The sequence below is a fragment of the Castor canadensis genome, chromosome 1 (assembly GCF_047511655.1).
Source record: "Castor canadensis chromosome 1, mCasCan1.hap1v2, whole genome shotgun sequence".
NCBI lineage: Eukaryota > Metazoa > Chordata > Mammalia > Rodentia > Castoridae > Castor > Castor canadensis.
The window spans coordinates 198194278-198221513 of NC_133386.1; the positions used below are offsets into that span (position 1 = coordinate 198194278).

At 49.5% G+C, this 27236-nt stretch overlaps 2 protein-coding genes across 10 annotated transcripts; one reads left to right on the plus strand and one right to left on the minus strand.

Moving 5' to 3' along the window:
- Nucleotides 1-16: 16 nt before the first annotated feature.
- Tkfc (triokinase and FMN cyclase) lies at nt 17-17615 on the plus strand. 5 transcript variants are annotated; one of them, XM_074046716.1, is made up of 19 exons: nt 74-137; nt 271-624; nt 1407-1513; nt 4538-4727; nt 5089-5199; nt 5295-5476; nt 7474-7552; nt 7848-7937; nt 8541-8575; nt 8654-8738; nt 8830-8919; nt 9516-9632; nt 9992-10111; nt 10297-10434; nt 10974-11080; nt 11189-11292; nt 11432-11465; nt 11577-11666; nt 12253-17615. In XM_074046716.1, the coding sequence occupies exons 3-19, from the start codon at nt 1511-1513 to the stop codon at nt 12412-12414; spliced, it is 1737 nt and encodes a 578-aa protein (XP_073902817.1). In that variant the 5' UTR covers nt 74-137; nt 271-624; nt 1407-1510; the 3' UTR covers nt 12415-17615. The 5 variants fall into 5 exon arrangements, with proteins under 5 accessions (XP_073902788.1, XP_073902794.1, XP_073902817.1 ...); XM_074046687.1 differs by lacking the exon at nt 271-624 and having other exon boundaries at nt 17-137; XM_074046693.1 differs by lacking the exon at nt 271-624 and having other exon boundaries at nt 43-152.
- On the minus strand, nt 14123-27044 carry Cyb561a3 (cytochrome b561 family member A3). Of its 5 annotated transcripts, none has more exons than XM_020164697.2 (9): nt 26905-27041; nt 26616-26679; nt 25117-25159; nt 24115-24212; nt 20756-20954; nt 18874-19082; nt 17362-17516; nt 16068-16224; nt 14123-15469 (listed from the first exon to the last, which is right to left on the minus strand). In XM_020164697.2, the coding sequence occupies exons 5-9, from the start codon at nt 20937-20939 to the stop codon at nt 15446-15448; spliced, it is 729 nt and encodes a 242-aa protein (XP_020020286.2). In that variant the 5' UTR covers nt 20940-20954; nt 24115-24212; nt 25117-25159; nt 26616-26679; nt 26905-27041; the 3' UTR covers nt 14123-15445. The 5 variants fall into 5 exon arrangements, with proteins under 5 accessions (XP_020020286.2, XP_073902856.1, XP_020020122.2 ...); XM_074046755.1 differs by having other exon boundaries at nt 26826-26996; XM_020164533.2 differs by lacking the exon at nt 25117-25159.
- Between the last annotated feature and the right edge of the window lie 192 nt (nt 27045-27236).

Here is a 27236-nt window from a genome sequence, read left to right on the forward strand (position 1 = left end):
GACTCACGGAGCCCTAGGCGGCCAACCAAGGGAGGCCCCGCCCCCTGGGCCCCGCCCCGTCTCTTACCGCGGAGCCCGGAGTACCCGGATGAGGGCAAACCGTTGGGGGTACTTGCGAAGTGGTGTCTGCTGCGGAGGTGGCTGAGGCTGGCGTGAGCCGGGGCGGGGGGCGGGGAGGTCCTTCTACACTCTCGGAGTTCACCTGCTGGCCCCCGTGCCCCTTGCCCTTCCTCAGAGCCCGTCCTCTTCTTCCCTCCTTCATTGCTTCAGGAGCCCTCAGGACTGTTCCTGTTTTGGGAACCGAAAGGACCGCAGAGGCCTAGAGAGAGAGTTGACAACGATCTGTGAACATCTCCGACTAGAAATGTGCCTCTCTGCCCTTACCGCTTCCAAATCCAGCCGGTGCCCCCACCCGGCCTTAAAACAACCAGCCCGCCTCACCTGAGGGCCGGGATGCTCACCTTCAGACGCGGGAAGGGCTCACCAACTCACTCACCCAGCATTATCAGTGCTCCCGTTGCCATGCAAATTCTGAACTTAGACACAAAATCTAAACTTCGATGCCAGAACCTTAATGACCCAGAAGGAGATTCCAGTCAGCAGTGCAAGGCCTGATGTGGCCAGGTGACATCAGACAGGCTCCCCAAGGAGCCTGAATGCTTGAAGCATCTGCAGAATGCCAGAGAAAACCAAGTCCTATTATAGAGATGAGGCTGCTCAGGCTCAGAGGGAATCTGTTTACCTAAGATCTCCCCAGTTGAGGCAGAGAAGATCCTGAGGTACAGAACCAGATCTGCACCAGGTTGTTACAGTGATGTGTGTACACACACATGCAGAATGAGCCCAGGACACTGGTAACCTAGGTGGAAATGAGTTGTATGATTTACACCTGAGGTTTGGCACAGCAGGTGCTCTACCTAAACAAACTGAAATAGAGCACAGGCTTTGTAAAAAGACTAGGCATGGATTTGAATCCTGACTTAACTAGTATGACTGGGACGAATCACTAGATCTCTTGAGTTTTCTATAAGTAAAATGGGGTCACCAGCAGTTTGCTCCCTCCTGGTGTGGTGCCAAGGCCAGTAAGAGCAAGTATGTGAAGATCTTTGTAACTTTTTCACTTCTAAGGCATGTGGGTAACTTTGCTCCTTGATTATGAGGTGGGTACTGTTTCTAGGCATTAAAGGCAGCCCTGTGCCAGGCATGGATCGATCTGTCTTCCGGCAGCTAAGTTCAGGTTTGAACCTTGGTCAGCCCCATGCTGTTCTCCATCCCTAGCCCACGTACTAGAGTTTGGACTTGGATCAAAGTCTGGGACAGCTCCCTACTTCTGAGGCACTGGAGGTGTGATTGTGCTAGTTGGTTGCAAGTGCCTTCAGCAGTTTGTATCTTTACCACCCCTGCAGGTGCCTTCACTGTGCTCAGACCTACGTAGCACTTACAGGATTCTCCACCCTGTAGTAGCTCAGTGCAGAAGTGTGACCTCAGCGTGTTTCAGAGCCTCCCCACCATGGTAAGTCCTGTAGGGCGAGGGTAAGGGGAGGATTGTGGTCTTAAAGCAGTGAGGATCCCAGCCCTGGGCACATTGGACTTCCTTACACCCTGACTGAGAGATGCTGCCACCTGATGGGGTTCAGAGGTTTAGAAAGAGGCTCATCCTTTCTCAGGCATGTTCTATGATTCCCTCCCTTTCCACTGGTCCCAGCCAGGCCTGAAGCTGGCCTCTGAGTTCCTCTGAAACCCCTTTGCCCAAGTTTGGGTCATGCATTTAAGTTAGAAGATATAACAGTTATTTGCTGTAATAGTCACTGTGCCAGTCACAGAAGGAACCAGGAAGAATGACCTCTTGAGCCTGGGGCATGTGTGGGCTGCTCCCAGAGCTGAGATCTACAATATGAGAGGCTCGCCATGTCCCTGGGCTTTGCTCCAGGCCCACTCTAAAACTGGTCTAAACCAAAGCAGGCCTTGAATAAATCTGGGTTCAGATTTCAGCCTGATAACCCACCAGCTGTGTGAAGGCTTGACCTCTCTGAGCCTGTTTTTCTTCATCTGCAATATGGCAGCTTGAGGCCTGCTACCAAGTGACTGTGAGGTATTGATGAGAGCAGAATCCTAGGGGACTCACATAATGTCCAACTTACTTTCCTTTTCCATTCCTTCAAGTCACTAGGGACCAGGAATGGCTCTGGTGCAGAATGGCTGATACTCTCAGGCAGGACAGTCTTGGATAGTAGTGGTACTGGGCTTGGAATTGACACCAGCTCAGAACTTCATTGTGTGTTCCAATCTATGGTAGGCTCTAAGAGCCACTTGTCATGCCCTTCCTAGGGCAAGACCTCTGTCACTCTGCAGCTTCCTTCAGCCCTTTGAGAAAGCAAGCTGATAAGGTTAGAACGAAACGAGGCAGGCCTGGGCACTTGCTGGCTGTATGACTGCAAGCGCAATCATTTAACTGTGTCTCGGTTTCCTCCCTGGGCTAATCTTTCCTCTATAGACTTGTTAGAAAAATTAAATGAAACATATTCAGAAACACTTAGAAATAGGCCTGGCTCTTAGTCCCTGCTTGACAAATTAAGCCAATCTTATTATTCTGCTTGCTGTCTTGTCTACTAACCTGGGTACTGTCCTCATCCTTAATTCAGGGGTGGCCCTGGCCCTTGCTGGAGTCAGGAAAGGCCGCCAGGGAGGCATCAGAGCTACATTTTGCACAAAAGAACCAACCTCCGGCTCGTTGGCTCGGGAAGGAGCTGAGGCCGGAAACACACCTTGCCAGGATGTGGGTCAGCTGCAGGCCACCAGGTGGCGCTGAGAGCCCTCTTTGGATTCATGTTGGACCTGGGTCTCTGTCTCTAGAGGACAAAGGAAGAGGCATCATCCCAACGCACACCCTTGTTTACTGGCTCCAGCTTTTCAGAGCCTGTTCAAAAAAGGGAGTAGCTCTTTTTTATTGAGGTTTTACTATATAACAGGTACAAGTTCTACTAATTCCCTGTTTTACAAAGGAAGAGTTGAGCTCAGAACAGTGATACATCTTCACTGAGTTTTCACAGCTAATGAGAGGTAGGAGTAGGATTTGAACCTAAGTTCCTGATTGCAGAGCCCAAGCTCTCAACCATTTAATCCCCGCACAGCTCCCCTCTGCCTGACACCCCCCCACACACATGCAATTCAAGTCAGCTGAGCCCAGTGACACTTCTCTAGCCCTCAGGTCAGCCTGCCCATGACCTCCTTCCTGAAGCTACCCACAGCCTGCCATGTTCTTCCTGTGGCTGGTGAGGCCCCTGCCCACCTCCTTGTGCCAGCTCCTGATTGCTCAGGCCTCTGTCACTGGAGCCACCACACTATTTCACACTTCTGGGGCTTAGTTTATGGCTCCTTCTGTCTGGAATGTCCTCCCTTCTCCCTCTTCCATGCCCTGCTTTTTGCCTACTTCCTACTTATCCTTTACTAAGACTTCCAGTGTTCTTCTGGAGGCAGAGGTCCCCTCTTCTGAGTCCGCATTGGACATGTGCACCCCTCTCATGTAGCATGTGGAAATGGTCTTTGTGTTCCATAGACGGCAGGAATAGCGTTCTGCTCTCTATACATACAGAGTCTAGTTCTGGACCTGGCCCACCAGAATGATGAGGAAATGTTCTCCCTCCGTTGGAGGCCCAGCTGCAGCATAGAGTGGGGGGGTAGCTGTCCAGCCCCTTTGCCCAGCTCAGCCTGAAGCTTCTCTTCCTTTGACTAAAGCAGATGTGGGCCCCAATTTCATTAGTTTTCTTTCTTTTTTTTTTTTTTTATTGCGGACACTTACTTATTTTTTGGTGATAATGAAGTTTGAATTCAGGGCCTCACACTTGTTAGGCAGGTGACCTACCACTTGAGCCACTCTGCCAGCCATTTTTAGTGTTGGGTATTTTTGAGATAGGGTCTCTCTCTCTCTTTCTCTTTTTTTTTAATTCATTTATGAGATAGGGGCTCTTTTTGTTGTTCTTGTTGTTTTCTATGAGACTGGGGTTTGAACTTAGGGTTTCTTGTAGTTACAAAGTGTGTTGAATATTTTTGAGATAGGGTCTTGCAAACTATTTTCCCAGGCTGGCCTCAAACTGTAATCCTTCTGATCCCTGCCTCTTGAGTAGCATGAGCCACCAGTGCCCTGCCCTGAGGATTCTTAACTCCCTCGTTTTCTTTGTAATGAAATAGTTTTTCAGAATAAACTGAAACTATGATGCAAAAAGTTTATAGATTACACACTGAACAAAAAAATCACAAACTAAGAAGTAAAGTTACACAGGCTGGCAGAATGGCTTAAGTGGTAGAGCACCTGCCTAACAAGCTTGAGGCCCTGAGTTCAAACCCCAGTACCACTACCAAAAAAGACATAAAGTCAGGCATCCTCCTAATAAAATGTGGCCCAGCTAAAGGACACCACTGTGTTCCTGGAGTTCCTGAGTGATCATAGAGAGAGATCTTCAGCACAGCAGTGTGGCTAGGCAAGATGGGGTGTCTTTGCTAACCACACCCTGACCCTCCTCTGTGCTTCTCCCCACAGACTTCCAAGAAGCTGTTGAACTCAGTGGTAGGCTGTGCTGATGATGCCCTTAATGGACTGGTGGCCTGCAACCCCCAGCTGCAGCTCCTGGAAGGCCACCGTGTAGCCCTCCGTTCTGACCTGGACAGCCTCAAGGGCAAAGTGGCACTGCTGTCAGGTGGCGGCTCCGGCCATGAGCCTGCTCATGCTGGTGAGTGCCCTGGGGTGGGGGTGGGAGGTGCTGGACCAAGCAGACTGGAATCCTGGGAGAATCTTAATGCTGGAATGAGGTACTGGACAGCAGGGCCCAGGCCAGAGTCAAGAATGGGCATGGTTCCCCTCTGCTGTGTTCTGGGGCTCATCACAACCCCTAAGTCTCTGAATCTCAGTTTGTAGATCTCTGGAAGTGCGGGGGGAGCCAAAAGGGGTCAACCATGTAAAGAACTGGGGGGATCTTCTAGCACAAACATATAGTAGGACTTAGCCAGCCATGGAGCCAGACACATGGGATGCCCCAGCAACCACAGACACTGTCCTTACCCAGCACCTTCACTCCACCTTTCTGTCTCCAGGTTTTGTTGGGAAAGGTATGCTGACTGGGGTCATTGCAGGAGCTGTGTTCACCTCCCCTGCCGTGGGCAGCATCCTGGCAGCCATCAGGGCCGTGGCCCAGGCAGGCACAGGTCAGGCTGGCATGTGGGAGGGTGTGCTGCAGGGAGGGCACACTGGGGGTAGGTGAGGGCAAGTACCAATGGGGTCCTGCCGGCTACTTCTGTAGTGGGAACCCTCCTCATTGTGAAGAACTACACTGGGGACCGGCTCAACTTTGGTTTGGCCCGAGAGCAGGCCCAGGCTGAGGGCATCCCCGTGGAGATGGTGGTCATTGGGGATGACAGTGCCTTTACTGTCCTGAAGAAGGCAGGCCGGAGGGGCCTCTGTGGCACAGTGCTTATTCACAAGGTGAGCCTCCCTACCTACCCCAGACACTGATGCTAGCTTAAAGTAACTGAACTTTTCCAGCTCTTCCTTTACCCTGACCCAACAAAGCCCCCCATCCACTCAACTGCCTAAGTCCAAAATACAGCATTCTCCCAGACCTATCTCCTCTCCTTCCCCACCCTAATCCTACTCAGTCAGCACCCTGCCCTGGCACTTCTCTCAGAATGCCTTTATAGTACACGTCCTATTCGTACCTGCCCTCCCTGCCTGTGCCTTGGTGCAGGGGGCATCTGTTCACACCTAATCGATGTAGCCACCTCTTCATTGGGCTCCCCTCTCTGCCTCCAGCCTTACTGCCTGGCCCAGTCTGTTCCTCATGCTACCCCTACCACTAGAGGTTCAAAGCCAACTCTAGAGAAACAGTTTGTGAGACCCTATCTTGAAAATACCCAACAAAGTTGAGTGCCAGTGTTTCATGCCTGTAATCCCAGCTACTCAGGAGGCAGAGATCAGGAGGATTGCAGTTTGAAGCCAGCCTGGGCAGTTAACAAGCTATCTCATGAGCTCATCACAAGAAAAAATACAAAAAAGGGCTGGCGGAGTGGCTCAAGGTGTCAGCCCTGAGTTCAAATCCCAGTACTGCAAAAAAAAAAAAAAAAAGAATCCAACACAAAAAAGGACTGGCAGAGTGGCTCAAGTGGTAGAGCACCTGGCTAGCAAGCGTGAGGCTCTGAGGTCAAATCGCTTTGCCACCAAAAAAAAAAGTACATCTTATCAGCACCCAGAAGGCTGAGGCAAGAAGATCTCAAGTTCAGGGCCAGCCTAGACTACATGTTGAGACCAGGTCTCAACAAAACAAAATACATTATCTGACCAGTTTCCCCAACCACTTGGGTTCCCAAAGTCAGCCCACGTCCTTGGGCCAGATGCACCACACGTTTGGCCCACCTCACTGAGTCTCTCCAACTTCTACTCTCCACACCCTTACCTTCCTCTTCTTTGTTAAAAACCATGTCCGTGAATCTGCTGGGCTGAGACTCGTCTCCACGAATTTGCTTATGTCCTGTCTGTGGCCTGGAGAATCCTTTCCCTGGTCAGCTTTGTGTAGCCGGCTAGCTGCCTTTTTATAGAGGCCCTGCTCTGATGTCTCCCCACTGAGGCTCTCCCTGATTTCCTCAGTGCTCCTTCAACCTCCTGTTGTGTATTCTGTCATTGTACTTGCCACCTACCTTGCAGCAAGTTTCATTGTGGTCTCTTTGCTTCCTCTCCTCTCCCCAGACTGTGAGCTCCTTGAAGGCAGGGACTGTGACTCAGGCGGGTCTGTCCCTTTGCAGCATATACTAGATGCGTTAGATGCTTGGTGGTGGGTGGATGGATGAAGAGTAAAGTAAGCCACCATATATATGCTATAGGAGAAAGAACTCCAGACTGGGAATGAAGAAACTGGCCACTAACTAGCTTACCTGACACTGGAAAAGTCACCTCCTCTCTCTGGACCTATTTCCCTATTTGTAAAGTCCCTTCTGGCTACAACAGACTAGAATTTTGTTTGTTTGTTTTGCAGTACTGAGGCCTGAATTCAGGGCCTACACCTTGAGCCACTCCAACAGCCCTTTTTTGTGAAGGGTTTTTCTGAGACGGTCTCATAAACTACTTTCCCGGGCTGGCATCAAACTGCAATCCTCCTGATCTCTGCCTCCTGAGTAGCTAGGATTACAGGAGTGAGCCACCAATGTCCAACTGTTTGTTTTGCTGAACCTGAACCCAGGGTTTATACATGCTAGGCAAGCGCTCTACCACTGAGCCACATTCCCAGCCCCAGACTGGAATTTTTGAAGATTTCCAGCAGATACATTATGAATGAGGGGAATACTCTTCTGCTCTGAATGTGACAAGCCAAGTTGAATGGAAATCCTAAAACTCCCCTTTCCCAGTAAGAAACTCTTTCCTGACCTATCTTCTGTCCCAAAATGGTTCATGACTCCTTCCCCTCCTGGGGCCTCTTTGTGTGGCTACAGGTGGCAGGTGCCCTGGCTGAGGCAGGTATGGGGCTGGAGGAGATCACAAATCGGGTGAGCGTGGTGGCCAAGGCAATGGGTGAGTGCCAGCTCAGGGATGGGGGCATGGGCAGACCCTTGGACTAGAAGCAGCTCCCTGTTGGAGGGGGGCTTTCCAGGTTATTCTCTAGAGGCTGAGGGAAGGTTTCCCTAGTGGAGGCTTCCGGACCTGGTGGCTATGGGTACCAGAGCTAGGTTTCTTTTTCATCACTGAGATGAAAAGTCCAGCTACCTTGCTCAGGAAAGAGAGTGCCTGTGTTCAAGGCTTCCAAGGCCTTGTCTCTGCAGTCCTGCTGAGAGCAGAGCAGCCATCTTTCATGCTTCATTTCTTCTAGGTACCCTGGGAGTGAGCTTGTCCTCCTGCAGTGTCCCTGGCTCCAAACCCACCTTTGAGCTCGCATCCAATGAGGTGGAGCTGGGCCTGGGTAAGTGTGTGGCCACCCCTGTCCCAGCCAGGCCTGCTCCTCTGCCTTGAGTTTTGCCCATGTCCCAGGCCTTGGAGCCATCTACCTGGTCTTCTCTGCTCTATTAGGTGGTCTCAGGATTCCTAAGTGGGCACTTGAGACCCAGGCTGCCCACCCTCCTGATTTCTGCCCACTTTGCCATCCATACCCATAGCTCTGGTCATGTGAAGCTCTGTGCAGCACCCACCTCTTTGTCTTTATACCATTTTGGATCCTTCTGTGTTTGTCCAGATGCAGCTCTTCTGATAGAGGCTGTTCAAAGACCACCCCAGCTGTGCAGCAAGGCTTTCCTCTTTCCTCTTCATGTTTCCAAAAGCAAAGGGGATCAGCACCCTGGGGGCCTTGCTGTGACTGCCTCCAGCCACTCTGATTCTTGGCTGTCACCACCACCATGCCATGAGACCCCAGAAAGTAGAAACTGCGTATTTTTCATTATTTCCTGCTTTTTACCCATTGCTCACATCCACGGTGCCTAGCCTGGTGCCAAGCACTCAGTAGGTCCTTGATAAAAACCTGAAGAGCAAAGGCCCTGAGTTAGTCAGCAGTGATCACGTCTCTCCACAGGAATCCACGGGGAAGCTGGTGTACGTCGGGTAAAGGTAGGTGAACTCCCTGGCCCAGCCCCACCCAAGGTCAAGGCTTCCCGGATGCAGCTTACTCCTGGGTCCCTCTGACAGATGGCAACTGCTGACGAGATTGTCACACTCATGCTCAACCACATGACGGATGCCTCCAGTGCATCCCATGTGCCTGTGCCATCAGGTGAGTGCCTTGTTGTCCCCAGACTCTCAGCCTGTCCTACCCCTCTGGGCAGAGGGCAGAACCTCACTGTGGGTATCACATCCACCCACAGGCTCCTCAGTGGTACTGATGGTCAACAACCTGGGTGGCCTGTCTTTCCTGGAGCTGGGCATCATAGCTGATGCTGCTGTGCGCTCTCTGGGTGAGCCCATACTGGGAGGAGAACCCTCCAACCCTTTGAATCTCAAGATAAAAAAGGCAGCTGAGGGCTGGGGATGTGGCTCAAATAGCAGAGCATCAATCTAGCAAGCATAAGGAGCTGAGTTCAAACCCCAGTACAGCCAAAAAGAAAGGCAGCCAAGGTAGGGTCTTGTGATGGCTCAGACAGAGTATGTGCTTGTTCTCACATGAGCTTGAGTTAAATTGTCACTTTTGGAATTTAATTGCTGGGGACCTTCAGCCTGTTTTCTTATCTGTAACTTGGGAGTAATAATAGTACCTGTCTTATAGGGTGGTTGTGAGGATTAAATAAAATTAAACATACATAACATCCGTAACACAGTGCCTGGTACCTAGTAAGAGCTCAGTAAATGAAACTTAGTTACTTACCTGTCCCTTAAGAGGGGATAGCTCAGGGAGTGTGGCGATTTGATGTGTCACTGAGGTGTGCTTTAAGGAAATGGGGCCATCTCCCACTGACCTCAGGGCTTCAAACTCCAACGTTTTTTGTTTTCCTGCCATTCTGGTTGGGGGGAAGGGCCCATTCTCCCTCATGGACTCCCATGCTTGGACTTGCAGAGGGCCGTGGGGTGAAGGTGGCCCGGGCCCTGGTAGGCACCTTCATGTCAGCACTGGAGATGCCTGGCGTTTCTCTCACACTCCTGCTGGTGGATGAGCCTCTCCTGAAACTGATAGGTAAGACTTGGAACCATGGGTCATCCTAGCCAGGGCTCCTTGTTGCTGGAGGGAGCCATCCACAGGCTCTGTTGTAGAGACCCCAACTGGTCTGACCATGCCAGCCAAGCTCTCAACCCCAAGAAGAGAGCCTTTCTGGCTTCCACAGACTTCTGTAGCTCCCACTTGACTGGAAAGGTAGTATTAGGATTTTCCTTACATCTGCCCAACCTTCCCCAGGAACCCTCCCTGCACTTCCTCATATGCAGTCAGTATTCAGGTTGTACTTGTTGAGGTGCACCCCGTTCCCCCAGGGAACCCAGGCCCCCTGGATCCTCGGCTGGTCATCTGGGACTGAGAGAACATCTGGTCATTCCTAGATGCTGAAACCACTGCAGCAGCCTGGCCTAATGTGGCCAAGGTCTCCGTGACTGGGCGGAAGCGGAGTCGGGCAGCCCCCACCGAGCCCCGGGAGGCCCCTGATCCCACTGAGGCAGGAGGTACCCAGCCCTGCTGTTGGGGGAGAAGCAGGCATCTTAGGTAGCCAAGCTTTGGCTTGAGCCTTAAAGGGTTCAACAGTGTGCCATGGGTGGGCAGGGACCTTGGCACCCCGGTCTCCCATTCTAATCTAGTTTGACTGTGAGAAGAGTCAGGTGGGCCTCTGCCCACTGTGCTCCCTTTCTAGGTATAGCCTCAAAACAGATGGCACTTGTGTTGGAACGGGTGTGTACCACCCTCTTGAGCCTGGAGGAGTACCTGAATGCACTGGACCGAGCTGCTGGTGATGGAGACTGTGGCACTACCCACAGTCGTGCTGCCAGAGGTTGGTGCCTGGGCCTTCTTGGGTTCTGAGAGGGGCTGGTAGAGCATGCTGGTTCTTAGATTTGGGCATTTCATGAAACAGAACAATTTCCACAACATTCAGGTGGCTGCCTTGGAGTCACCACCTCTTCTTTTGCCAAGTGAGGTCATTTGCAAAACCCCAGCATCCTTTTCGCCTGCTTCCCTGAAGGACACTTCTTACACTTCAAATGGAACAGGAGATCTCAGAAAAAAATGGAGTCCTCAACAATTGACAATCACTTACAATTCAAGCCAGTCTTATTTTCTGTTTGCCCGCACCTGTGAGAAGCTCTTAATTGTCCAGCACCATTCATTCAAGAAAACTGTATTTACTGCCTACTATAACCCAGGCACTGCTCTTGTCTCTGTGGTTACAAGACTGAACAAAGCAGGCTAAAGTCACCACACTCAGTAAATACAGTCAGTTGGTAAAACATGTAGGATGTTTGTGCAAAGGGCTAGGGAAACAAAATGAGGCAGGGAGCTCCTCTGAAGTCCTCACTGTCACTCTGCCTGCAGCTATCCAGGAGTGGCTGAAGGAGGGACCACCCCCTGCCAGCCCTGCCCAGCTCCTCTACAAGTTGTCTGTGCTGCTGCTGGAGAAAATGGGAGGCTCATCTGGGGCGGTGAGTGCCAGCAGCTTCTGGGGTAGAAGGGCTGGCAGGAAAGGATGCTGGATGGGCTGGGACCCAGGCCAGTTCTGCATGCCCAGCACTCTTTCCCCCACTCCCCAGCTCTATGGCCTGTTCTTGACTGCGGCTGCCCAGCCCCTCAAGTCCAAGACTGACCTCCCAGCCTGGTCTGCTGCCATGGATGCCGGCCTGGAGGCCATGCAGAAGTGAGCCAGAGCCCTAAGCCTTAGATCAGGGGTGTGTTGGGGTTGATGGCTGATGGATGCCACTTGCTCTCGGCCAGGCCCTGTCCCCACACACAGAGTGATTCCCTACAGTGAGTCTTGTTCATTCTTTCTCTGCCAGGTATGGAAAGGCTGCACCAGGGGACAGGACTATGGTATGTACTTAGGCTATGGCCTTTTCTTCCTTCTTTTGAGCCTACAAGCCCTAAAGCTCACCCTCAGTGGCAGAGCCTGTCCTCAGCCCCTCTCTCCCTCACCTTGCCCAGCTGGATTCTCTGTGGGCAGCAGGACAGGAGCTTCAAGCCTGGAAGAGCCCAGGGGCTGATCTCATCTCGGTTCTGATCAATGCAGTCAAGGTAAGTGAGGCTGGCCTGGCCACTAAGGGAGACAGCTTAGAGCCATCAGGTTCCCATCTCCATGTGACTGAATAGGTTAAGACCTTCCCATGCCTCCATTTCTTCCTCTATAAAATAAAGATGAGCTGCTGCATGCCAGTGGCTCACACCTGTAATCGTAGCTACTCGGGAGGCAGAGATCAGGAGGATCACAGTTCGAAGCCAGCCCAAGTAAATAGTTTGTGCGACCCGCTCCCCATCTCAAAAACAACTCATCATGAAAAAGGGCAGTGGAGTGGCACAAAGTGTAGGTCTTGAGTTCAAACCCCAGTACCAAAAAAAAAAAAAAAAAAAAGAAATGAGTACCTGCCTCAGCAGGTGGTCATGTAGCTAAGGAGACACACTGAGCCCAGCACAGTGCCTGGGACATAACAGGGTCTCAGTAAATGGTGGCCCCATTCCCTGCTAGAAACAGGTGAGAGGTGACCTTTCCACTCAGTGATGGTACCAGAAGTGTGGGACAAGTAGGTCTAGGGTCAGACAGCAGGCATGCATGAAGGAGGTAGGCTGGTGCCCTGTCCTTGAGCCCATGTCCATACTCCCTCAGAGTGCCAAAGCTGCAGCTGAGGCCACCAAAAACATGGAAGCTGGAGCTGGAAGAGCCAGTTACATCAGCTCTGCACAGCTGGATCAGCCAGACCCTGGAGCAGTGGCTGCTGCCTCCATCCTCAGTGCCATCCTAGAGGCCTTGCAGAGCCAGGATATGTGACTGCCACCCTCAACCTCGGCCCTATCTTGCTGCTGTGCAGAGGTGCCCATTGTCACTTCCTTCTATCTTCCAACAGTTACCTTCCCCCTCCCTCTACCCTGGGCCTGTGCTCTGAGTCCAGCAGGAAATCCTCCACCAAAGCTCAGAACTGCTCTATGCAGACAGCTCCAGGCTGGTGTGAGCCATGTACCCCCTCTAGTACTGTCTTCTTTTTCATCAGAGAGGGTGGAGTCCTGGGTCATCAGTCATAAGCCAGCACTGGGCATCAGTCATAAGACATTTCCTGGAAGACTCCATCCCTCTCCTTCTGAAAGGCCTTCTGCACGTGAACCCAAATCAGTGTGGAAAGAATGCTAATAAAACACATTGAAACTATAAAGCTGCTGCCTCTGTGAGGGACCTTTGCCCTGGCTTCAGTGATCACCACCTGTCTCCTTCCAGGCAGCACCCCACCACCTGTGCCCCAGAGGCAGGCTCTGCTCAGCCAGGCTGGTTCCACTGGGCCCCATTCCTGTTCTTCCATCACACACACACCACACTGGATACATGTGAGAATGGTAGAAAGGCTTTTCTCAGCCCCAGATTAACAATGCAGTGATTCTTTGGGAACAGGACAGGCATTTGGGACACAAGAAGGAAAATAAATCATGTTTTAAGATTCAGCTATAGATCAGAAACTGCAGCCAGCCCCCTGATCTCTTTCTATAGCAATCACTGATGACACCTGTGTTAGGAGGGGCAGCTAACAGTACCTGATTGAGATAACACACACACACACACAACACCTGGCACATCTGCAGGATAGAGATGGCTCAAGACTCTGCCCATGGCTCACATCCACCTAAAGTCTGATTCTGCTTTAAACCAGTTACGTGAACTCAGGCCCATATTTAGCCTCTTGGGATCTGTAAGTTAGAATGGTATCCATCTTACAGGGATGCAAAAGGGTTCAGACCTGCTGAAGGTGCAGGCCCTGAAGTCTGAGTGCTAACTCACTAGGAGTTAGTGCTATTACTACTGTCAGGCACCTCGCCACCTAGGGCATCTATCTGTTCCACCACCACGTGGCATCTGCAGCTGGTCACACTAGGAAAGTGGCTTTCTATCACTTCCTTTCCCCAAACTTGGCTGCGGGCTCACTTGGCCTCTGGGCTTTCCTACCTAAGGTCCCCTGTCCATCAACTACACCACAGGTCCTTGATCACAAAGATGGTCATCAGTGTGCACTGGGATATGTACCCAGCAGCCAGGAAGGAGGCTAGCTTCACACAGTGGCCCTTGCCTAGCTGGGTAACCTCAGGCCAGTCACTTGTTTTTTTTTTTAGTATTGTCCAGATTATGAAACAGAAACATGTCAGCAGAGAAGGCTTGTGATGTTTTGTGTCCCCTTAAAGTTCATGTGCTGAAATCCGCCCACTATGTGATTGTATTAGGGGGCAGGCCCCTATTAGGGGGTGATTGGTTCATGAAGGGCCCTCAACAAGGGAACTAGTGGCCTCTTCTGTGAGGGTGACTTGCAGTCTGCACCACATGAGGCTACAGTGAGAAGATGATCTGCAGACTGGCCTTCATCAGGCACCACATCTGCTGGTGCCCTGATCTTGGACTTCTAGCCCCCAGAACTGTACTATGAGAAGTTAATGTTTGTTATTTAAGCCACCCAATCCATTCTGTTTGCCATAACCACCCAAACAGACTAAGACAGCTCTCAGTCTTAAAATATATTTAATGAGGGCCAAGTTTCATTAACAAGTAAAATTGCAACTTGCTGTTAATAAGGGGAACTGGACATGACCAAGGTGCCCAGCAGTCATCCCAACTGCATGAAGGCTTTATCCAACCAGAAAGTCCAGTCCTAGTCCTGCTAATACCTGGCAGTTGGGGCTGGCATGGACAGTCAGCCTGGCTGCTACCTGCCACGGAGTGCCCAGTTCTAAACCCTAGGGCACATCCACCTGTCTCAAGCACAGCAGTCTGGAGCCTGGGACCTGGCAAGGCTTATTTGGAGAAAGCAACAGGACCCACGTGCCAGCACTGAGGAGAGGAACAAGATTCCTCCCTCCTCATTCACTTTCTTCATGGGAGAAAAGCAAAGCTGGTGCTCTGGTACACCCCAGGAGGCAGGGCTCAACCAGATAAGCAGGCAATGTAGGGCAGGGGAAGCAGGCCAGTTCTCAATAAGGAATACCTCTGAAGGTGGCAGCAGCTCCCAGGGCTGTGCTGGGCACGATACTTCACAACACTGTCTTCAGTTTCATGGTGGGCTGGAGTGGGAAAGTAGGTTGGGCTGGCCCAGAGGTGGGCAGGAAGGAAGGGTCAGCAAGGGGAAAGAAAGGAAAGCCATAGAAACTTCTGCTACTCATCATTCTTGAAACTTTAGGGACAGGTTGTTCTTGGAAGAGCAGGTTACCAGGGCTCATAGGGCTGCCTGATAGTGACAGGCATGTAAGTCACAGGAAAAGGGCAAGATTCAGGCCACAGCTGAAGCAGCAGCTAGAAGAGGTAGAGCCACAGGTCATAACTCACAACACTGTCCAGAGATCAAAAACAGGACAGCTCAGAGCAGTCAGCCCTCAGCTTCTCTGCAGAGGCAGCTCCTGCCACTGCAATCCATTCTGCAGTACAGAGCAGAGGAAGCCTGCTTGCTGCGGGTGACCAGACTGCAATGCAGGCCTCCAAGGCAAAAGCTGCTTCGTCATGTTTTATATCAGGGACTGCATTTGAGTCCCAGCTTTTCTGAGCTGTCCAGATTTTCTACACATCCCAGCGGTTTTAGGGGAGATTGGCCCAACTTTTGCAGATGGAGCAAACACAGTATGAGTGACTAGGGCAAGGAGTATCTTGTGAAAATGGAGGACCTGGTAACACCAAGAAGCCACAGCCACCAGGAAAAGCAGATGCATGGAAAGCGGCTGGAGAGACAGGCCTGCCACTGAGGCAAGCAGAAGTTGGGGCCAGGAGCACTGGGTGGAGCAGAGCTTCTGAAGGAGACAGATCACACCACTGACTGTTCCCACAACCCCTTTTCACTTCACTCCTCATCGTGCAACAGGGGCTGGAAAGAAGGCAGACACACAGGGGTTAATGACAAGATGTCAAAATGACCCCTTACTTGCAAGAGCTGCACCAGGCCTGAGCTGTTCAGGTAGACCTCCCCAACCTGCAAGTGGATCCCCAACCAAGCCACCAGATCTTCCAGGGAAGCCCCAAAGTCCTTGAGCCTGGTACACACACCCCATCTCACTTCATCTGTCAAGTGTCTGAGTGGCCAAGAACAGGCAAGACCTACTCCACACACTTGACTTGTCACCAAGCACCATCCCACTAGCCTAGCCCCAAAACTAGCAAAGAAGTTACCACACCACACTGGAGTCCTTCCTTTTGAAAGGTAAGGTCATGTGTCATCTCATGAGACCACAGGAATTTGGGGACAAGGATTCTGGGAGCCCCTAAGCCTGGATAGCTACATTTGCTCTACTGTTACGTGTTGCTCTGATACAGTGCCTGCCAGTACCCGAACGCCACCTTTAAGCTGCTTAGCTTCCCACCAGGCGACTGTGTCAGTCTTCTTGACAAGACCCAAGTCTTTCCAGGGTGGTCCTTCTCTAGGCCTGGCCCTATCCCATACTGAAATGGATGACAAGCAATCGTACCTGCCTGTCAGTCAGGATCCCCGGCTCTGGTCGTTTCCATGATGAAGCCAGAAGAACATATAGAACCAGAAGCCCAAAGACCACCACCAGCAGGCCGGTGCTGTTGGCAAAGACAGCCTCGCTGGGCAGGCTGGAGTATGGCTTGGTCACATTTTTTCTGAAGAAGACAAAACAATGTGGGATTTTCCACTATTTTTGACCAGTGGAAGACTCAATGCCACCAAGAGAGGGAGAGAAAACCATCCCGGGACCACCCATAATCTGGAATTATAGCATACCTTCTGGGCAGTACTGGAGTTTGAACTCAGGGTCTCACACTTGCTAGACAGACGCTCTATCACTTGAACCACTCTGCCTGCCTTTTTTTGTGTTGGGTATTTTCGAGATAGGGTCTCATGAACTATTTGCCTGGGATGGCCTTGAACCGTGATCCTCCTGATCTCTGCCTTCTAAGTAGCTAGGATTATAGGCATGAGCCACCAGTACCTAGCTCTGTATGTTGCTTTTTACCTATGTGGAAACTGAAGTTCAAAGTGGTGAAATTAACTTGTCCAAAGTTATATAACTAGTATATGGCATAGCCAAAATCTAAATCCAGCGCTTATCTCAAATCTTATTTGCTTTTCACTCCACCTGACAGTCTCAAAACAATGGATGGTAGTGGTAAGACATGTAGGCTCTGCAGTCAAGATTGCATAACTTGCTGGGTGTTGGTGGCTCACACCTGTAATCCTAGCCACTCAGGATTACAGAGGCAGAGATCAGGAGGATCAGGGTTCAAAACCAGCCCAGACAAACAGTTTGTGAGACCCTATCTAGAAAAAAATCCATCACAAAAAAAAGGGCTGGTGGAGTGGCTCAAGGTATATGCCCTGAGTTCAAACCCCAGTACCACAAAACAAAGATTACCTAACTTGTCTCCCAGCTTGTCCAATTACTGGCTGTGTACCCTTACATAGGTTACTTAACCTCTCTGTGCCTTGGTTCTCTCCTTTGTAAGTGGCAATGACAAAAGCACCAATGTTATAGGGCAGTTGAGAGAATTAACTAAGGTATTTAGAAGCATTTCTGACATAGAGTAGGTGCTAAATCAACCTGATGCCTAATAAATATTTGCTGACTAATTCACCAATCTCAACCTAAAGGAAGAACAATTCTGTCACCCTTCAGATCAGGAATGGGGCCAGGCCCAAAGGCCACCTCCCCTGGCTGAGTGCTGCAATCACAGGGTGCATCTTCTGAAGACTCACTGCAGAACACCCCTGTCTTGGAGTTGGGGACCCATCACACTCACAAACTGAAGAAGAGTTTCTCATTAATGCCGGAAATGACAGACGCAATGGACAGAGAGAGGATGGAGGCTCCAAAGAAGACGTGAATGGGTTTCAGGAGGCTGCGTAGCCACAGTGATGCCCAGGGCAGAAGGAATACCGCAAAGCCCAGGAACCACTGTGGATGCAAGGGAGGAAGCCGCTGTCAGTACTGTGTGTGACCAAATGTGCACCAGGTCATCCACACCCCGCCCCCGCCCCATGCTGCCTACCCACCTCTATTACTTGGCCCTTCTTTCCCAACTCTCCCAACCTCCCACCAGGCATCACCCACCACTGCACCTCACTGTGGTTTGTCCGTTTCTGTTACGCAAGCAACGAGAACAGTATGTAAAAGGCTAGTACAATCCCACTCTCCCAGCAAACCCAACTGTCCTTATTTTTCTCTGCTTCCTACCAGTCCTTGCTCATGAACTCTCTAGCATAGGACTGGTATCAGAACACAGAAAGCACTTCTAGAACTGCTTCTGGTTGAGAGGCAGGAGTGGGGAGAGCAGAAAAGAGGTGGTGCAATAGCCAAGTTATGGAAACAGCCAAGATGCCCCACCACTGACGATTGTATTAAGAAAATGTGGTATCTATACACAATGGAATTTTATGCAGCCATGAAGAAGAACGAAATGTTATCATTCGCTGATAAATGGATGGAATTGGAGAACATCATTCTGAGTGAGGTTAGCCTGGCCCAAAAGACCAAAAATCTTATGTTCTCCTTCATATGCAGACATTAGATCAAGGGCAAACACAACAAGGGGATTGGACTTTGATCACAAGATAAAAGCGAGAGCATACAAGGAAGGGGTGAGGATAGGTAAGACACCTAAAAAACTAGATAGCATTTGTTGCCCTCAATGCAGAGAAACTAAAGCAGATACCTTAAAAGCAACTGAGGCCAATAGGAGAAGGGGACCAGGAACTAGAGAAAAGGTGAGATCAAAAAGAATTAACCTAGAAGGTAACACACACACACAGGAAATTAATGTGAGTCAACTCCCTGTATAGTTATCCTTATCTCAACTAGCAAAAACACTTGTTCCTTCCTATTATTGCTTATACTCTCTCTTCAACAAAATTAGATATAAGGGCAAAATAGTTTCTGCTGGGTATTGAGGGGGTGGGGGGAAGAGGGAGGGGGCGGAGTGGGTGGTAAGGGAGGGGGTGGGGGCAGGGGGGAGAAATGGCCCAAGCATTGTATGCACATATGAATAATAAAAGAAAAGAGGTGGTGAATCGGAGTTAGCACGGCACTTGCTATAACAAAGTTAGCTCACAGGGCTGTGGAATGATGAGTATAAGGAACAGGATATGTGCAGAAGCCCCAACCTCCCAAGGCTGTTTAAATGCTACATTACAGGATGTGTGTGCAAGGCTCTCCTAGGCAGTGGGCAGAGGGAGTACTTGGAGCTGAAGCAAGTGAAGCCCCAATTAGAACCCATGTGTAGACATGGCAGCAGGAACCCAGAGGAGGCACCCACCTGACAGGCAAAGAGGACTACGGTGGTGATGCCCAGCCAGCTGTGCAGGGAGTAGAGGTGGGCGATTTTTGAATGGCTGTGATACTGAAAGACAGCAACCAACCCTAGCACAGTGAGGATGAAGGCCATCAGGTGCAGGGCTGCATGGAGGAGTTTCCAGGGCAACTTGGGCCCCACCCATGACACAGGCAGGCGGTACACCAGCGACCCTGCAGGAGAGAGGCGTCCCAAGACTCAACCACAGCCCCTAGTGCTCCCCAACACATCAAGGCAACTGCCCTGATGTGACCCTGCACAGCCTCCCAATAAGGGAAGAAGGACCTGCTAGGACACTGTTGTCCACTCCTCAGTGTCTTCCACCCTCCCACTACTTGCGGGGTAGCAGTCAGCCATGAAGGGAGGCAAGACGGCCAGCTAACAAGAAAGAAGCAGTGTTCTGAATTCTGCCCTTGCAATAAATGCAGCTTGAATGCAGCTGTACAGGCTAAAAAGTGCTATCTCCTTCACTGTTTACCAAACTGAATTCTCATAACCAAGGTGAGCTGTCAAGAACTCAGGCGAGAAGGCCTGGGAATACAGTTCAGTGGTACAGTGCTTGCCTATCATGTGCAAGGGCCTGGGTTTCACCCCCAGAACTGGGGGGAAAAAAACACCTCAGGCATGGAGGTCAGTCAACATAGGTCCAAATTCAGGCTTGGAAACTTAGCTGTTTGGCCTCTTCTAAGTCTCAGTTTCCTCATCTGTAAAATGGAAAAATAACAACAGAACCCATCCGACAAGCTTATTCTAAGAACAAAAGGGAACCAGGCACCAGTGGCACACGCCTCTAATCCTAGCAACTCAGGAGGCAGAGACCAGAGGATCAAGGTTTGAGGCCAGCCTGGGTAAATAGTTCGTGAGACCCTACTGCGAAAGTACCCAACACAAAAAAAGGCTGGTGGGGTGACTGAAGTAGTAGGGCATCTGCCTAGCAAGTATGAAGCTCTGAATTCAAATCCCAGTACCACCACCACCACCACCCTCCAAAAAAAATAAGAACAAAGCTGACTGTGGTGGTACATGCTTGTAATGCTATCACTAAGGTGCTGAGGCAAGATGATCTTTGAGTTTGAGGCCAACCTGGGCTAGCTACGTAGCAAGACATGGAGTCAAAAAAAAAATGGGATGATGTGTATGAAGTGCACATAGTGAGCTATTATCAGTATTCTCATTTTAGCAGTGGGGAAAAGGAAGCCCACTTCCCATTTTACAGGGCACAGGTATTAATGCATGGGGCAAAAATGGATTCTAGAAGAGCAAGCAAGTCCCTCAGTTGGGGGCCTAACTATGCCACAAGAGGCTTCAATATCTTGTTTCATATAGCAGGGGTCAGAAAACTTCAGCTCCCAGGACAAATACAACCCACCGCCTCTTTTTTCAAATAAAGTTGGATTTTGGTGGTACTGAGGTTTGAACTCAGAGCCTCATGCTTGCTGGCAGGCACTCTACCACTTGAGTCATGGTCCGAGACCTGCATACAGTTCTACTAACATAGTCACACTCACGTGTTGATGTATTTTCTATGGCTGTTCTCACACACAATGGCAGAGCTCAGTAGTTGCAACATGGATTTTATGGCTTCCAAAGCTGGGGATATATATGGTCTGTGCCTTTACAGAAAGTTTGCTGACCCTGCCTCACAGTACCTGTGTAGCTGTTCTCCAAGATGTCTCTAACTCTTTCTACTTTGTTCCCTAAATGACAGCTGGACCTAGGAACAGCCAAACTCCCCCTACCCTGGTAGTCCCAAACCCAACACTGACAAAGGCCAGCCTTGGAGAGGTAAAGTGCTGCCCACCCAGGCCCATGCCATATCACATCCCCCATCCAGCCTCTTACTCACCAGCTCCATAGAGCACCACCAGGCCAGAAACCATGAGCACTGGGTGCCAGTTGAACATGTGTAAGCTGCCATCCCAGGCAAAGCCACCTCGCCAATACTGCATCCAGTAAGTAATGAAGAGGACACACATTGAGCCCAGGGACCCCAGCACCAGACAGGACAGGTAAAACCATCCTGAAGCCATTCTGATCAAGAAATCCTACAAGAAAAAGTCACATGTCCCTGATGGCTGGGGTGCACTCCACACTGGTTAAAGAAAGTAACATGACCTCCCTCTCACCCATAGCATGGGTTATTTTGTTTCTGTTCCCCTACCATCAGCCTGGGCACCACCCTCATGAGGCCACAATAGCACAGTAGGTTTTAAATGAGTAAGGCCCCACCCCAGCACCTGGCAGTACACAGAGCAACAAGTGCAGGGCTATGACTGGATGACAAGGCCTTGGGCCTGAAGCTCTGGGATTAGTATTCCTGCCCAGAACCAGAAGAATTATCCCCACCTCTGAGCCAGGAAAGAAGAGACAGGAACCAAAATCCAGACTAGATCACAAATGCCCAGGTCCCTGGGTTCCAACATAAGAAGGCCAAAAAACTATCTGAGTAACCCTTATACGAAAAGCAGAAGTGTTTCAGACTTCAGAGATTTTTGGATGTTGGAACTGTACACTGCATCATTTGGTGATCAAAAAGTTTCAAATTTCAATCCTAGTTACTTAGGAGGCTAAGACTGGGAGGACTGCGATTCGAAATATGATTCCCCATCTCCAAAATAGCCAAAGCAAAACAGACTGGAGGGGTGGCTCAAACAGTAGAGCTCCTGCTCTGCAAGGATGAATCCCTGAGTTCAAAACCCAATCCCAGCCAGGCACCAGTGGCTCAAGCCTATAATCCTAGCTATTCAGGAGGCAGAGATCAGGAGGATCGAGGTTCAAAGCCAGCCTGGGCAAATAGTTCACAAGACCCTATCTTGAAAAAACCCATCACAAAAAGGGCTGGTGGAAGCTACACATCAGACAAAAGACTGATAATCAGAATATATAGGGAACTTAAAAAACTAAATTCTCCCAAAATTAATGAACCAATAAAGAAATGGGCAAGTGAACTAAACAGAACTTTCTCAAAAGAAGAAAATCAAATGGCCAAAAAACACATGAAAAAATGCCCACCATCTCTAGCAATAAAGGAAATGCAAATTAAAACCACACTAAGATTCCACCTCACCCCTGTTAGAATAGCCATCATCAGCAACACCACCAACAACAGGTGTTGGCGAGGATGTGGGGGAAAAAGGAACCCTCTTACACTGCTGGTGGGAACGTAAACTAGTACAACCATTCTGGAAAAAAATTTGGAGGCTACTTAAAAAGCTAAACATTGATCTACCATTTGATCCAGCAATACCGCTTTTGGGGATATACCCAAAAGACTGTGACACAGATTACTCCAATGGCACCTGCACACCCATGTTTATTGCAGCACTATTCACAATAGCCAAGTTATGGAAACAGCCAAGATGCCCCACCACTGACGCATGTATTAAGAAAATGTGGTATTTATACACAATGGAATTTTATGCAGCCATGAAGAAGAATGAAATGTGATCATTCGCTAGTAAATGGATGGAATTGGAGAACATCATTCTGAGTGAGGTTAGCCTGGCCCAAAATACCAAAAATCGTATGTTCTCCCTCATATGCGGACATTAGATCAAGGGCAAACACAACAAGGGAATTGGACTTTGAGCACATGATAAAAGCGAGAGCACACAATGGAGGTATGAGGATAGGTAAGACACCTAAAAAACTAGATAGCATTTGTTGCCCTCAATGCAGAGAAACTAAAGTAGATACTTTAAAGCAACTGAGGCCAATAGGAGAAGAGGACCAGGAACTAGAGAAAAGGTTAGTTCAAGAAGAATTAACTTAGCAGGTAACACACATGCACAGGAAATGAATGCGAGTCAATTCCCTGTATAGCTATCCTTATCTCAACTAGCAAAAGTCCTTGGTCCTTCCTATTATTGCTTATACTCTCTCTTCAACAAAATTAGAGATGAGGGCAAAATAGTTTCTGCCAGGTAGCGAGGGAGTGGGGGGGAGAGGGAGGGGGTAGGGGAAGGGGGGAGAAATGACCCCAAACATTGTAACATTGTATGCACATATGAATAAAATAAAAATTTAAAAAAAAAAAGGACTGGTGGAGTGGCTCAAGGTGTAGGCCCTGAGTTCCAACCACAGTATCACAAAAAAAAAAAAAAAAAACTTTCACATTTCAGAACATTTTGGATGTGGTTAGGGATGCTCAATCTGTATTATTAGGGTATCTGGGAAAAAGTCCCATTTCCACAGAAAAGTCTTTCTCCCAGAGGATGGACTGGCCATTGTGGAGGTCCCTGACACCCCCCACACCACCCCTTGAATTGAGTGATACCCCTCAGCTGTCTCTAGACCTAAGACTTCTGCTTTCTCTTCTTTGAGGACAGTCCAGAGGAGAAAAAGAGGAAGCAAGAACTCTTGGTCTAAAAAGTAAGAGGTTTATTTTGAGATTTCTACATGTGTACTTATTAAACTTAGAAACCGATTTTGATTTCAGGCCTGGTAAATGATTATGCCCCCTGAGGAGCTGCTCTTAAAAGCCAGGTAAGGGCCAAGTGTCTGTAACTCTAGCTACTCAGGAGGCAGAGATCAGGAGGATCGAGGGTCGAAGCCAGCCCAGGCAAATAGTTTGGGAGACCCTATCCCAAAAAAAACCCATCACAAAAAAGGCTGGTGGAGTGGCTCAAGGTGTAGGCCCTGAGTTCAAGCCCCAGTACTGCAAAAAATAAAAAAATTTTTAAAAGGCCAGGCAAGGGGCTGGGAGTAGCTCAGTAAAAAAAGACTTGCCTCCCATGTGCAAGGTCATAGGTTAGATCCCCTGTCCCTCCCCCACCCCCAAAAAAAAGTCATGCAGTGGGCAAAGGCACAGGACCCATTCTGCCTCTAGCAATTGTGTGGGCAGCACAGGCCCAAACCTCAAGGCAGTCAAGGTTCAAGGCCAGCCCAGGCAAGAAGCTAGCAAGACTCTATCACAACAAATGAGCTGGTCATGTTAGCATCTTCCTGTAATCCCAGCTATGTGATAGCTGTAAGATATCCAAAATAGTTTGTGAGAATCCATCTCCAAAATAACCACAACAAAATGGGCTGGAGGTATGACTCTAGCAGTCAGAGCACCTGTTTTACATGCATGAAGTCCTGAGTTCAAACTCCAGTCACACCAAAAAAATAATAATAAAATAAAGAAAAGCCCAGTACCACTAAAATAAAGATGAATAAAAATATGCAATAACTCTCAAGGAGAGACAACACTTGATTCCTTACCTTTAGACCCAGAAGGCTCACAGAACAGTGACCTAGGCTCCAATTCTCACAAACTGGGCACCTTGAACAGAACACTTATCTGCAGGACTTGTTTTCATCTGAAAGACATAGCAGTAAGAAAGAACTATTCTTTAAACATCAGCTACGAGCACCAAATTTCATTTACTCCTATAACCTGATAACCCTGTGAGAAGGATCTCTATCTTATGCATGAGAAAACTAAGGCTCTGAATGATTAAGTAGCTGACATTAGTACCCAATAAGTAGACAGGAGTTTCAAACCCTTGTCTGTTTGGCTTCAACACCTGTAGCCCTCACTGTTTCCTTGACCACAGGTTATTTTAAGTGAGAAAATGTAAGGACAATGTGAGAATCAAGTATTATAACTCTTCTTATTGAAGCTACCTGGGTTTAGTGGTGCACACCTACAGTTCTCACTACGTGGAAGGCCAAGGAAGGAGAATCAGTTGATTCCGGGAGTTCAAGGTCAGCCTGGGCAGCATAACAAGACCTTCTCTCAAAAAAAAACAAAGAAAAGGCCAGGTGCCAGAGGCTCATGCCAGTAGTTGAAACAACTTAAGAGGCTGAGATCAGAGCAATTGAGGTTTGAGGCCAGGCCAATATTTCAATGAGACCCCATCTCCAAAGTAATCAGAGCAAAATGGACTAGAGTTGTGGTTCAGTGGTAGAATGCCTGCTTTGCAAGTGTGAAGCACTGAGTTCAAACCTCAGTCTCACCAAAAAAGAAAAGAAAAACCTGATGCTCACGGTTCCCATGCCTGCCCAGGCCTCTCAGTAGCCCCAGTTACATGCTGTGCCTTGCCAGCTCTCCCCATGCCAGGCGTCCATCTAACAAAGAGGCATTGGGCTTTCACTACCTGATCCAAGTTAGTAGTAAGCTCTAAAAAAGGAAGGTCTGAGGGCTGGGTTAGAGAAACAAGCTTCCCTGAGGAAGGCTGGCAGGAGGAAACCATGCCACCACTTCATGAGTCAGCTACTGACCTCAAAGATTTGTTACTCAGCCTCATAGCCACCTCCTCAATTCCTGCAAGGGCAGAGAACGTTTCAAATCACCAGGTGTTTGGCTAACACACCCTCCACTCCTCCAGTGAAATGTTAAGCCAGTCTTCAAGGGCTTTTGGTCAGCAGGCTCCATCCATCTGACAATATCTACTATATTTCCACAATTTCTTTTTCCTTTTTACAAAGAAAATACATTCCAAAAGGGACTGTGTCCACACCCCTAGTAGTAGTCCTGAATTACTGTTCTGACAGGCTTAGGACAAATGGGAACACTTTTATGACAAAGGGCAGGAAAGTTATACTGCTCTGCCCACAGTACACAGACAAGTCCTCCTCTTCCTGAAATAGAAAGCAAAGGCAGGGGGAAAGGAAGAATACAGAGAAAATTACATGCAAGTGCTAAAACTATGCTCTCATTTGTTCTAAGACAAAAGTTGGGCTAGGATGTCAGGATGTGTTCATATCCTGACTCCTGTTCTGCCTTCACTCTTCAGAGTGCCATTCCAAAACAGGTGTCAGCAAACTCTACTGTAAGAACCAGATAGTTATAGGCTCTACAGGTCATAAGGTCTCTGTCCAAGTACGTCATCAACTCTGCTGATGTAGTGTCAGTAGCCAGGGACAATATCTTAACAAATGACTGTGTTCCAATAACAATTAAGGAACACTGAAATCTGAGTTTCACATGCCACAAAATAGTATACTTTTTCCCCTCAATAATTTAAACATGTAAAAACCATTCCAGTGGATCAGTTATGGCCTATGGGGTTTAGTTGGTCAATCCTGATCTAAGGCGTCTATTCCCTAACCTAGCATTTTCTTCAATTCCTTGGCAAAAAGTACTCTCCTAGGCTGAGCTAAACTAGGATCAGGCTCCCCAAGGGTAATAAATGTGTATCTCCAATCAGCCATGAGTCTTAAAAACTTTCACAAGTCCCTTTTACAACTGAGAACTACAAACAGATAAAGGGATAGGAAGGCAATTTGTTGCTCCCCTTTCACATGACTGGGGGGACTTTTAGAATCCTGAGAATCAGATTTAGGGTTCAAGTCCTAAACTCTTAACTTACAGATCAAAACCACTGTTAACAATGGGGCCCAAAGGAGAGCGACTTGGCCCAGAGGGTGGAAGAGCAGGTACAGGCATTCAGGTTCACTCCTCCTCCTCAGTTGTCAGGGTTCTTATTCCAAAGATAGCTTCAGTAACGGCAGGACTTAGGATGAGTGGCCGAATTTTCCAGCCAGGAGGTAAGTAAACAAAAAAGTCCTCTTTAAACGGCTGGCATAGTGGTTCAAGTGGTGGAGCGCCTGCCTAGCGTGAGGCCCTGAGTTCAAACCCCAATACCTCCGCCCCATCCCATCCCCCCTAGCCCCCCCCAAAAAGTCCTCAGCACGAGTGAGCGTGATCACAGACCTGTCCTACGGCATGTGTCAGGCCTAACCAATCCCTGACCTCTCAGCGGGGCGCTCGGTCCTACCTATTCTTGAGTGGAAAAAGGGAGAGGAGTCCCGCCTGCTCGTCCGTGTCTTTACAACCACCACCTGTGGAAAGAAAGATGCGGCGAACAGTGTCTGTTTCCTACAAGCGAAAACTGAGGCTGTGTGACAGGTCGCGATAGCGCCAAGCGAGTTAGCGGAGCCAGCACCGAACCCAAGTCCCTGGCCTCCCAGCGCGGGCTCTTTCTCACCCCTAACCACAGTGGGACACAACGGGGCAGAGTTTTCCGAGACGCGCCTCTGCCACCCAGCGCAGGAGCTGCCACTAACCAGGTTCCTAGAGGATGGAGAACAAATCTGCCCGCTAAGCCTGCAGTCGGCTGGCACTGCCGCGCAGGGCGCCGCCTCGGTTCTTGTAGGCTTGGAGCACTTTCCGGTCGCGCGCAATGCCGCCTGGGAAATGGAGTCCAGGGTCCGGAACTTGCCCGCTGCCTGCGCGCCCATGTCCGGCTCCCGACCTAAGAACGTTGGCACGCATCTGCCCTGAGCCTCACCGCCCTCCCAACAAGGGAAATGTTGAGGTTAACGCAAGTCTGCTGCCAGGGGCTGACCCTCAGCAAGGTCGCATGGGCCATGGGTGGGAGGTTTTGGCCGGGACCAGC

Bases quoted from the DNA above. Each gene is read 5' to 3' on its own strand.
- Cyb561a3 (XM_020164777.2), bottom strand. From the start codon at position 20,939: ATGGCTTCAGGATGGTTTTACCTGTCCTGTCTGGTGCTGGGGTCCCTG. The intron at 17,517-18,873 runs GTGGGTGCCTCC...TTGCATCCACAG, and splicing joins TAGTCCTCTTTGCCTGTCAG to TGGTTCCTGGGCTTTGCGGT. The intron at 15,470-16,067 runs GTACGATTGCTT...CCTTCTTTCCAG, and splicing joins GGATCCTGACTGACAGGCAG to CCCCTGTTGCACGATGAGGA.
- Tkfc (XM_074046687.1), top strand. The intron at 9,633-9,991 runs GTAAGACTTGGA...GGTCATTCCTAG, and splicing joins GCCTCTCCTGAAACTGATAG to ATGCTGAAACCACTGCAGCA. The intron at 10,112-10,296 runs GTACCCAGCCCT...CTCCCTTTCTAG, and splicing joins TGATCCCACTGAGGCAGGAG to GTATAGCCTCAAAACAGATG.